This window comes from Saccopteryx leptura, chromosome 13, assembly GCF_036850995.1.
Source record: "Saccopteryx leptura isolate mSacLep1 chromosome 13, mSacLep1_pri_phased_curated, whole genome shotgun sequence".
NCBI lineage: Eukaryota > Metazoa > Chordata > Mammalia > Chiroptera > Emballonuridae > Saccopteryx > Saccopteryx leptura.
Window position 1 is genome coordinate 34,770,114 of NC_089515.1, and position 12,667 is coordinate 34,782,780.

At 42.7% G+C, this 12,667-nt stretch overlaps 1 protein-coding gene across 3 annotated transcripts in view; it reads left to right on the top strand.

The window, feature by feature from the left end:
- Window positions 1-12,667, top strand: part of IDE (insulin degrading enzyme) — a 108,939-nt gene that overhangs the window by 63,657 nt on the left and 32,615 nt on the right. For all 3 annotated transcript variants that reach the window (XM_066355666.1, XM_066355665.1, XM_066355667.1), the window contains 4 exons: window positions 259-350; window positions 1,203-1,283; window positions 3,412-3,515; window positions 12,009-12,111. In XM_066355666.1, the coding sequence (XP_066211763.1) occupies window positions 259-350; window positions 1,203-1,283; window positions 3,412-3,515; window positions 12,009-12,111 (380 nt within the window). The remainder of the gene's footprint in view (window positions 1-258; window positions 351-1,202; window positions 1,284-3,411; window positions 3,516-12,008; window positions 12,112-12,667) is intronic.

The following is a 12,667-nucleotide window of genomic DNA, read 5'->3' on the forward strand; positions in this document are numbered from 1 at the left end:
TTCCACGTCTGCTCATTATGTTGCACTTGTCAGATGTGTCCTTGGCTTTTCCTTTGCTCATTTACTACCCTAGCGCCCATTCCGTCACATGTCCCCGAGCCTGGAGGGCCTCGTGTGGGGGACCCTAGAGTCTCAGGGAGGTGAGAACTGCACTTTGCAGAGGAACCACCTCGACTCACCTGACTGGACCTTCGGAGTGAGCTCACTGCTCTAGAGGATTGAGGACTGAATGGTTTTAAGTGTGCCCCTTTCTTCCAGTACATGTTGAAGATATAATTTTGCACATGTTTCAATACATTCAGAAGTTACGTGCAGAAGGACCTCAAGAATGGGTTTTCCAAGAGTGCAAGGTACTTTCATTTCACCAAAATTCTTCTTAAGGAACATTTTCAGAAAACATATATATGTGAATTAATTTAAATTTAAGGCCCAGTGAAACTTTTTAAGTATTTTTTTCCTATTCTAAATTAAACTTTTGCAATGCATGGTAGCTTTAGTTATGTTTAGTTGTACTAGACTGATTGGCTGCCTGGGGCACAGTTAAGGGTTAAGGCATCATCTAGCCTTTTTCAGGGAGGGAAAGGGAAGAAATTGGATTGCTTTTGTATCCCTCAGAAGAATGCCCCTCTGAGCTCTGTCATTTTCAGATCTGGTAATAAGAGTCTGTAGCAAGCTTCAAAGAAATAGTGAATTCTCTTATATATGATTGGTCTTAAGAATAATTATATTGTATATGTGGAAAAGCCTGGCTCTTTTTCTTTTTCCTTTCTTTTTTTCTCCATAAAGCAAAAGGTATAAGGGTTTTGAAATATATGTTCTTTATATTTAAAGCAAACAAGATTTTGAAATTTATTTTAGGATGAGAAACATCTTTTGTACTTGGGTAAAAGTTTCAAGGTATAATCTCTGTGAAATTTGTGACAATCATTCTAATCTGGGTGCAGTTCTCTGAATGGGTCAACAAAATTATCATCTATTCTATGCAATTAACTGTTGGATCTCACAAGGTTCTTCCACATAGTTTTTCCAATTATTTGTTATTTTTATTTATGTTCTATACATTTCTAAATTCAACAGTCCTTTTTTGAGAAAATGTAATGAAGTTAAGTATAGAGTAGAAAAATCTATAGTGCAATCCAATCACACACACAAGGTATTTTTAAATAATAGTTATGTCTAATTATGTTAACTTTCCATTTTAGGACTTGAATGCTGTTGCTTTTAGATTTAAAGATAAAGAGAGGCCACGGGGCTATACCTCTAAGATCGCAGGAATATTGCATGTAAGTTTGCTGTTATTTTACTGTGCAGATTGGTGTGTAGAATATTTCAGGGATCTTACATATATTACTTTCAGTACAACATGAGTGATAAAAATTGAAGCCGCAGTTCAAGTTTTAGACACTAATAACCTGGCAAACTCTGATGTCAAGACATGCTTAAATTCTGAATTTTCATTATCCTAAAACTTCTCATCTGTAATGTTCTTCATTACATGGGCATCTTGCTATTGGCTTTAAACAGTTTTCAGTTATGCAGTGTTTTTGTTGCTAATATTGTGGCTGCCATCGTTCATCGCCTAGACTGCCATCATAGTCTCTTACCTGCGTTCCATGTTTCTCCCTTTGTCCCCACTAGAGGTTATTTTTCCAGTCTCAGGGATCTTTTGAAAACCAAAATTAGATTGCTGTACTCCTCTGTGTCATGTCCTTCAGTGGTTTCCCATCAGAGTTGGAATAAAATCCGATTTTACCTTAGCCTACAAGGTGATCTAGCCCCAGCCTGTCTGACCATATTGCATACTGCCCCCCACCTACTCTCCCGTTCCCATTTCACTTCGGTGATACTGTTTCCCTCCTTTCAAGCACTAAGCTTATTCTTCCACTCAGGGCCCTTATATTTGGTGTTTTCTCTATGTGGAACACTCTGATCTTTGCAAGGCTACGTGTTTTTAATTCTTAGGGTCTTTGCTCAAAAGTCTCCTCCTCAGAGAGACCTCTGTCCTCCCAATCATCCCCTTTCCCCTTTTAAATTTTCTTCATAGTGCCTATCAATATAATGACAGTATTTATTTATTGCCTGCCTCCTTTCAAATTATAAGCTCCTTTGAGAATAGGGACATTATCTGTCTTATCTAACTTTTTTTGTGTGTATGTGTGTGACAGAGACAGAGGGGGACAGACAGACAGGAAGGGAGAGAGATAAGAAGCATCAATTCTTCGTTGCGGCACCTTATTTGTTCATTGATTACTTTCTCATATGTGCCTTGGCCAGGGGGCTACAGCAGAGCAAGTGACCCCTTGCTTAAGCCAGCAACCGAGGGCTCAAGCTAGCGACCATGGGGCATGTGTGTGATCCCACACTCAAGCTGGTGACCTCAGGGTTTTGAACCTGTGTCCTCTGGGTCTCAATCCAACGCTCCATCCACTGCACCACTGCCTAGTCAGGCTTATCTAACATTGTATCCACAACAGCACCTAGAATAGTGCCTGGTACAGACTAGGTATTCATTAAATTCTTGTCAAATGACTCTGACCGGTGACTCAGTGGATAGAGCATCAGCTAGGTGTATGGATGTCATCCTGGGTTCGATTCTTGCTTAGGGCACACAGGAGAAGTGACCATCTGCTCCTCCCCCATCCTCTCCCTCTTTGCCTCTTGCAGTCTGTGGCTTGATTGGTTTGAGTGTGGCCCCGGGTGCTCTGTTGGAGTGCATTGGCCTCAGGTGCTATAAATAGCTCACAACTTGAGCATCGGCCCCAGATGGGGTTGCTGGGTGGATTCTGGTTGGGATGCATGTAGGAGTCTGCCTCACTGTCTCCCCTCCTCTCACCTAAAAAAAAAAAAAGAAGAAGAAAAAAAAATTCATCTCAAATGAAAGGATCAATCCATCTATCTCAGTACATTAGAGGTTGCTTTTACTAAAAAGCATCTTCTATCTTATTTTTATTCACTAGCCAAAAATATAAGCCATTTTCCCCACAACTTTATAAATGTCTGATTTTATTCATAGAAATTTAAAAGGACATTTGTTCATTAAAAATGTATTCACTTTATAATAAAAATTCTATAGATGTCAACATTTAATCATCAATTTTTTTTTATTAACAAGTACTCAGTTTTTAGGCAGAAATATTACACTTTTTCCTAGAAAAAAATGTAATTTAGCTTTCTGTAATGGAAGTGTAAATGGGGATTAACTACAAAATTCATGCCTCAATATGAAACTGCTTAAAGTGTGGTAGGAAAGAGAAAAGATTTAGACATTTTTTCTCATTGAGTAAACTTTAATTGAAGGAAAGAGGGGTTATAATGTAATGAAATGTCATGTATTAGAGAGATCTGATGGCTTTTAAAAAAGTCTTGTACATTTTATTTATTTACTTACTTACTTACTGTTTTATTTTGAAGTATTATCCCCTAGAAGAAGTGCTCACAGCTGAATATTTACTGGAAGAATTTAGACCTGATTTAATAGAGATGGTTCTCGATAAACTCAGACCAGAAAATGTCCGGTGAGTCACTCTACAGGTTTTACTATTACATACTAAATTTTCAATAATGGTCAGAATCTAAAAATTTGAAATTGTGAATAAAAGGCTTTCTTTAAAATTTTTTATTGAGCATGATTCCAAAGTAGAATAATATAATGTACCAGTACCCAACTTAAACAGTCTGTGCATGGCTTGTCTTTTTTATCCTTTCCCACCCCTCTTACTTATCCTCCCTCCATTCTAAATACTATCTCTAACACATGAAGAATCTGTCATGAATAAAATGTAATAATAGATCTTCACCTGGCTTTATCTGAACTCAGATGCCCAAGATCAGCTCACCCCTCTGGTTTTAAAGCAAGGGAGGGCATTCTCTCTCTTTAAAGTAGAAGTAAGGATTACAGTCTCAGAATTCTTCTGACCAACCAGTGGTCAGCCAGGAGGTTGGAGCTGGCAGAGCTCTTACGGTGACAGAGCTGTTACTGTTACAGACGGACCGCCCTAAAGAAGTTATGAACTACTACGTTGTATTTCTGCCTTAAAATAGAATTTATATATATTTTTCTAAAATCAAATAATGGAAGGCATATATTTGACTGCCACATATTTTTTTTTTGTATACAGGGACAGAGAGAGTCAGAGAGAGGGATAGATAGGGACAGACAGACAAGAATGGAGAGATGAGAAGCACTAATCATCAGTTTTTCGTTTTTGACACCTTAGTTGTTCATTGATTGCTTTCTCATATGTGCCTTGACCGTGGGCCTTCAGCAGACCGAGTAGCCCCTTGCTCGAGTCAGCGACCTTGGGTCCAAGCTGGTGAGCTTTTGCTCAAGCCAGATGAGCCCGCGCTCAAACTGGCGACCTCGGGGTCTCGAACCTGGGTCCTCCACGTCCCAGTCCGATGCTCCATCCACTGCGCCACCGCCTGGTCAGGCGACTGCCACATATTTTGCATTTTTAATTTTTCACCTCTGTCAAGGACATATTTCTAAAATTCTTCTGGGAACTTGGCAGTTGAGTAAACTTGCTTTTGACACAATTATTTTATGATTTTACCTCATTCTTGTCTCTAAAATCAATCAGTAAGAAAGAAATTAGTCCATCTGCAAAATGGCAATAGTACTTTATCTTTCTATAGGATGCAAAATGGTTTAGCAGACTTGAAAAGTGTCCAAATATAAGGCAATGTTGTTAAGATTATATAAGGATATGCTTCTTTTTCAAGAAAATGATTTAAATTATGTTCATATGGTTCTTGCTGCCCAAGAAGCCAATAATTTGACCCATCAGCTCTTTGTAGGAGTCAATCGTCAGGAGCAGACATTTGACTTTTGTTTAAATGGCCTGTTTCTAAATTGGATGTCATGTGCAATTAGAATTGAGAACCTTCTTTCTCTCTACCCTCATTTTGAGGAAAAGCACTTTTTCTACAGCGGATTGGTTTCTCTGGCTGTGTCATTTTAAGTGCAGCAGGTCAGTGATAGAGTTCAGCACAGCTGGATAACAGTGCCAGCTATCAGGCCCGACTGCGGGCGCTGGGGGCTAAGATTTCTTCTTCTAATACTGACTGAGACAAGTTTAACATTGTAACCATGTAGAAAAATAAACAGGAATATTATATCCTTCAGAATTAAAAGAACCTTAAAGGTCATTTAATTCCGTTTCTGTCAGGTGTATATCTCTTATGCATTATCTCCAACATGTAGCTACCAGCCTCAGTTTAAATTCCTCCAAGGATGGGGAACTTATTCAATAACAAGGTACCCAGTTCCATTTTACCAGTCCTAATTGTTCTTTTGAAAGTTGAGACTTGATTTACCTTTACAAAGATGTTTACCTATTACTGCACCATCATTATCATCAGCCGCTTCCTTTGATCCTGTCACATGGTGCCCATTTTACCATATTAAACCAACAAATACAACTGCTGGGTCTTTGCCACAGGCCTTGCTTAAGTCAATATAAATCCATTCATTTGGGAGGAGTTATCCTTGGTGAATCCATGCAGGTCCTAGTAATAACTGTCTTACTTAAATGTTTGACAGACTGTGTAGTTTTTTGTTTGTTTGTGATAGAGAGAGTCAGAGAGAGGGACAGATAGGGACAGACAGAAAAGGAGAGAGATGAGAAGCATCAATTCTTCATTGCGGCACCTTAGTTGTTCACTGATTGCTTTCTCATATGTGCCTTGACCAGGGGGCTACAGCTGACCGAGTGACCCCTTGCTCGAGCCAGCAACCCTGGGCTCAAGCTGGTGAGCTTTGCTCAAATCAGATGAGCCCGCGCAATCGAGCTTGCGACCTTGGGGTCTTGAACCTGGGTCCTCCACGCCCCAGTCTGACGTTCTAGCCACTGCGCCACCACCTGGTCAGGCCAGACTCTGTAGTTTTGTTAATACATAGTCCAGTGGTTTATGGTTTTTAGGCTACACACCGTTTTCTTTCTGAAAATTTGAGCATTTGCACATCTCCAGTCTTCTGCCTCTTCTTTGGCCAGTATTTCTAAAAAGTGATGTGCAGTGATCCTACTGGGATTTGTTAGTTGCCTAAGCATCGGAGAGTGCTACTCATCTGTGTTAGAGACATGAATTTATTTGAATCACTTGGCTGGCTCACTCACTAATCCTGGGCTTCAACTCCTTTTTTCTATCGGTTCACCTTTGCAGTTTAAAAGACCCGTGTTTCTTTCCAAGACAGTGTAAATAAGAGATCAGTAGTTCTGTCATCTGCTAACATGAAGTCAGCATGTCACATTTTGCTTTTATAGGTCATGTGTCCTATTGGATTATAAGTTCCTTCCACATAGGAACTGTGTTTTTCCTTTCCCAGAATTCAAGCTGGTAAGGGTTCAGTAAAAGTTGATTGAATTCTCTAAGCTTTTAGCCTAACCTTTCTTTATTTTCTTCCTTACTTTTAAGGAACACTTTTAAAAAATGTTTCTTAGCATTTTTCATGAACCTCAGTTTTTTTTTAGCACTTTAGCCTTCCTGTCAGTGTCCTTTAAGTTTGGTTTTGAGTTTCATCAATAGAATTTTTTCACCTTTCTTCTGGGTGTATCTTTTGAAAATGAAATTTGATATGATACTATAGCTACAAGTGGAAAGATATAGAGTTATTTTTAGTTTGAATCCTTATTGAAAAGTAATGAAACTGAAGTCCAGAGACTTGCCTAATATAGATCTTAACCTTGATTTTGGCAAGACCTCAAAGAACATGAGTCACTGGTATCATCCGGAACCCGGGTTTCTTACGGCCAGGTCTGTGCTCTCTCTACTCATTCTGTTTGAAGTCACCACAGTTATCCAGGAAGCCTCTCCTCATTCTTGGATGTCTTTCACCTTTCTCACTCGGGCATTATTTGCAGAAGTCTTGTGAGAGTTCCTTCTTTGGGAACCATATTGCCTTCGAGTGTCTGTAGGCAAATCCTGTTCCTGAATGGGTCCCATGCAGCTCCAACAGCTATTCATTCTCCTTGAACATTTCTAAATGACTGACTTGAAGTCGGCAGTCAGCATTCGTTCTAGCCCACTGTTCCCTTTTCTCACTGTTGTAAGTTTCAGTATGAAAAGAAAATATAATTTTTCTCTTGTATTTCTAAGGATCGTGTCAGTGCCTTATCAGCTTTCGCTTTGTGGACAGAATTAAAGGAAAGAATAGCACTGCCACACACATATGTGTGCGTGCACACTCACATGACACAATTTAAGAAACAAGTAATCAGCCCTGGCTGGATAGCTCAGTTGGTTAGAGCATCATCCGAATATGCAGAGGTTGCTGGTTTGATCCCCAGTCAGGAACAGATGTTCCTATCTCTCTCTTCCCCTTCTCTATCTAAAATTAATTAATTATTATTATTATTATTTTTTTTTAGGTGAGAGGAGGGTAGAGAGTGAGGCAGATTCCCACATTTGCCCTGACCGGAATCTACCAGACAGCCTTGTCTGAAGTCAGTCCTCGAGTACTGAGTTATTGTTAGCACCTGAAGTTGAGGCACTCTGACCAACCGAGCTATTCTTAACGCCAGGGCCACCCTCAAACCAATGGAGCCACTGGCTACAGGGAGGGAGAGGGAAGGGAAGAGAAGGAGATGGTCACTTCTCCTGTGTGCCCTGGCCAGTAATCGAACCCAGGACATCCATACACAGGGCTGACGCTCTATCTACTTAGCCACTGACCCGGGCCAGTAAATACATTTTTTTTTTTTTAAAGAGAGAAAGGAAATAACTCATCAGGACTGTTTTTTAGCATAAATTTTCAGCAGATAGTCTAAGATGCTACCATGACCATGCTAATTTTTCTCAGCTGTCTGCAGTTAAATATACTGCAGCTTTCTGTGCTATACTTTGATGGTTGTGACTTTTCTCCTAATTGAAGTGCTCCTCTGCCTCTACACTCCGGTTCATAAATTTCCGGGTTGGTTTGAGGTGGTATCCTGTCTCTATAGCTGTTCCCCTTCCCTGCCATTTAGAATTTATTTTTTTAGTACACACTCTTTCATTGTATATTTCAGTTTTGAATTCCTCGGTGATGCATTTCTAACTCCTGGTTTGCAAAGGTATCTCTTTGTGATTAGGTACACATTTGATATTTGCCTAGTTTGAGGAATTATGTTTATCTATTTCATATTTACTTCCTTATGACATTTAAGATGTTACCCGTACACTTTACTTTGATATACAACTATCTATTTTTTTTTTTTTTTTGTATTTTTCTGAAGCTGGAAACAGGGAGAGACAGTCAGACAGACTCCCGCATGCGCCCGACCGGGATCCACCCGGCACACCCACCAGGGGCGGATGCTCTGCCCACCAGGGGGCGATGCTCTGCCCCTCCGGGGCATCACTCTGCCACGACCAGAGCCACTCTAGCGCCTGGGGCAGAGGCCAAGGAGCCAACCCCAGGGCCCGGGCCATCTTTGCTCCAGTGGAGCCTCGGCTGCGGGAGGGGAAGAGAGAGACAGAGAGGAAGGAGAGGGGGAGGGGTGGAGAAGCAAATGGGCGCCTCTCCTGTGTGCCCTGGCCGGGAATCGAACCTGGGACTTCTGCAACCCAGGCCGACGCTCTACCGCTGAGCCAACCAGCCAGGGCCTGATATACAACTATCTAAATCCCTTGGGATTATACCCTTCTTCCTCCAGGTTTTTTTTTTTTTTAAATCAATTGAGAGGCAGGGACACAGAGACAGACTCTCACATGCACCCTGATAGGGATCCACCTGGCAACCCTGTCTGGGGCTGATGTTCTGCCCATCTGGGTCTGTTGCTTTGTTGCTCAGCAACCAAGCTATTTTAGTGCCTGAGGTGAGCGATGGAGCCATCCTCAGCGCCCCGGGCCACCTTGCTCGAACCACTGGAGCCTTGGCTGCAGGAGGAAAAGAGAGAGAGAAAGGGACAAGAGGAGGGGTGGAGAAGCAGATGGTTGCTTTTCCTGGGTGCCCTGACCAGGAATCAAACCCAGGGCTTCCACATGCTGGGCTGATGCTCACTGCTAAGCCAACTAGCCAGGGCCTATTTTTACTTCTTAACACATTTTTCAAAGGTCTTATTGCAAATCAATCCATTCATTTTTTGAGAAATAAGCAGGAGAAGAAGTTTCTAGGGCTGAATTTGAGCAGGCTCTGTCTCTTGAATGAATGCCCTTAAGATACATCGTGTACCATTTATGTGGCTATATGAGTTCTGTACAAACTCCACAAGTAATGCTCCAGAGGGCTTCTCAAATTGCTAACATGCAGCACTTCTTCTGGGCACGATAATAGGACTCTATTCGTTAAACCCTATGGTTCCTCTCTGAGTTTCTGTGGAACATACTCTAGTATGTTCTCTAGAACTGGTAGTGGTCAATGGCAGCAGGAACAGATCAGTCAGTCATACTAACAGGTAGGTAAATTAGATTGCATATCCTGTCTATCCTTAAGAAGATGATAAGGCCCTGTCTAGTTAGCTGCGTAGAGTATTTTGTCTAGAATAAGAAATAAATGGTGGTTCAGACAGTCAGACATTGAAGTTGGGGAGGTCCAGTGAGGTGCAGGTATTTGGAACACAGAGGTTATGGATGGGTATTCAGTACGGAAGAGGTGTTTTTTTTGTATTTTTTGAAGTTGGAAGTGGGGAGGCAGTCAGACAGACTCCCGCATGCGCCCAACCGGGATCCACCCAGTATGCCCACCAGGGGGCGATGCTCTGCCCATCTGGGGCGTTGCTCTGTTGCAACCAGGGCCATTCTAGTGCCTGAGGCAGAGGCCATGGAGCCATCCCCAGCGCCTGAGCCAACTTTGCTCCAATGGAGCCTTAGCTGCGGGAGGGAAAGAGAGAGATAGAGAGGAAGGAGAGGGGGAGGGGTGGAGAAGCAGATGGGCGCCTCTCCTGTGTGCCCTGGCTGGGAATCGAACCCGGGACTTCTGCACACCAGGCCGACACTCTACCACTGAGCCAACAGTCCAGGGCCAGTATGTTAGAGTTTTGATTGTAAGTGCTGGACTTTCAGCTTTGAGGCCATTGTTCATATTCAGAAAATAGAACCAGACTTCTGGGAGGACAGGTGAAAACAAGCAGGAAGAGACATAAACCTAGTTTTCTGAATTGGAACTTAGAGGAGAAGTGAAACTAGTAACAGGCTGACTTCATGGCAAGCCGTACAAGCTATTGGCCTAGAACTCCTCTATCCACAAGATTCAGAATAGGATTGGTCCCAGCATGGGGTTGAGTTTGCTGGTGGGAGCATAATGATTCCAACTTTGCTAATTAAAAGGCTGCAGGGGCAGAAATGTCCCTGATAATCCTTCACAAGGATTACAGAGCTTCTTTTTGCTCCTGTATTGTAAACTTGTTCACTTACCTCTTGATGGCATTTTACCTCTAACTTCCCCCCCGAAACTTTTTTCCCCCTTCTGACTTCTGGGCTGTTTTTATCCCATCAAAGAAAGCTTTTAAAAAACCAGAAGGTAAAGGGTTGCTTCTTTGTCTTGTCCCCTGCTCCCCTGGCAGCAGGAAGGCTAATGTACATATAGAGATATATTGGATAGTAGTCTCTGGCAGGAAATAAAAACAGAGCACAAGTTTAGCAAATAATAATAAAAGTGTGTTTATGGCTTTTTGGATCTCTGGATGAGCCAGTAGGTTTATTTAGCCATTTTTGTTCACCCCAGGCCTAAGCTGTTCCTGGGAAGAAGTAATTTCCTTTGCTTGCTTTTTCTTTTCTTTTCTTTTCTTTTCTTTTCTTTTCTTTTCTTTTCTTTTCTTTTCTTTTCTTTTCTTTTCTTTTCTCTTCTCTTCTCTTCTCTTCTCTTCTCTTCTCTTCTCTTCTCTCCTCTTCCTTCCTTCCTTCCTTCCTCCCTCCCTCCCTCCCTCCCTCCCTCCCTCCCTCCCTCCCTCCCTCCCTTCCTTCCTTCCTTCCTTCCTTCCTTCCTTCCTTCCTTCCTTCCTTCCTTCCTTCCTTTCTCTTTCATGGAGACAGAGAAAAGGACAGATAAGACAGAGAGACAGGAAGGGAGAGAGAGATGAGAAGCATCAATTTTTCATTGCAGCTCCTTAGTTCATTGATTGCTCTCTCATGTGCCTTGATGGGGGGGGGCTACAGCAGAGTGAGTGACACTTGCTCAAGCCATTGACCTTTGGCCTCAAGCCAGTGACCATGGGGTCATGTCTCTGATCCCACGCTCAAGCCAGCAACCCCGGGATCAAGCCGGATGAGCCCATACTCTCAAGTGGGTGACCTTGGGGTTTCGAACCTGGGTCCACCTCCCAGTTTGACGCTCTGTCCACTGCACCACTGCCTGCTCAGGCTATTTTGCTTTCTTAGAAACTGTTTTCAGCTGACTTTGTTTCATTTTCTTCCTGGCTACTACTCTTTAAAAATTTTAGTCAATAGTATACCCACCTGGCCTTGGCCAGTTGGCTCAGGGGTAGAATGTCGGCCTGCCAGGTGGAAGTCCCGGGTTTGATTCCTAGCCAGGGCACACAAGAGAAGCTCCCATCTGCTTCTCCACCCCTCCACCTCTCCTTCCTCTCTGTCTCTCTCTTCCCCTCCCGCAGCCAAGGCTCCATGGGAGCAAAGTTGGTCCAGGCGCTGAGGATGGCTCCATGGCCTCCGCCTTAGGCGTTGGAATGGCTCCGGTTGCAGCAGAGCAATGACCCAAATGGGCAGAGCATCGCCCTCTGGCGGGCATGCCAGGTGGATCTGGTCAAGTGCATGTGGGAGTGTTTGTCTGCCAACCCTGCTTCTCACTTCAAGGGAAAAAAAAGTAGTATATCCACAAGAACCTTTCTTGCAGATACTTTTTCCCCACTAAAAATTTTGGGCTATCACCAAAGGATACATAGAATGTGATCAGAAACCTCTATGTATATATTGCCTATTTCAGCTAAGGCTTATTGGATTTTCTGGGTGTTTTTAAAGGCCCAACATATTCTTGCATATTATTTATACTTTCGTGAGTCAAATTCTATAAATTTATATATACAACATGAGTTTATAGGTTTTTTTCTCTCTCTATTTTTTCCATGTATGTATAGGGTTGCAATAGTTTCCAAGTCTTTTGAAGGAAAAACAGATCGTACTGAAGAATGGTATGGAACCCACTATAAACAAGAAGCTATAACAGATGAAGTCATTAAGGTATGATGAACTAATCTGTGACTTAAGTCAGCTGTGTGAGGGACACACAAGAACATGAGCCCCTTAGGTCAACTAACTCACAGCCCAGGGTGTGGAGACTGAAGGCCCAGCACTGCCTATGCCATCCTGAGAGGAGTAACCGGGGAGGTGGAGAGCGGGATCGGAGGTTCTGCATGGAGACAGGCACGCTGGCCACCTTCCTGTGTGTCTGTCAGGCTTCAAAGTGCCGGACAGAGTGCCCAGAGAAACAAAGATACCGTGACAGGCAGGAAGAGATGGGAGCAGGGAGCCTGAAAGACAGACATGGGCTCCAGAGAGCTCCTGACCTTGCTGGCAACACAGGGGGAGGCCGTCTCTGGGATCAGTGTCCTCTCGTGAGGAGATGCTGTAGTTTAAGCCTCTTATTGCCTCATTGTTCTTTTTGTCAACACAGGAGAATTAGTATTGGTTTCAAAACAGGTACGTTTGGGTAGTATGCTACCCCATTCATCAGTAGTCAAGCTTCTGTTTGTGAGCCCTGTCTACTTGTCTATTACTTTTTCAGTTCTCGTTGACT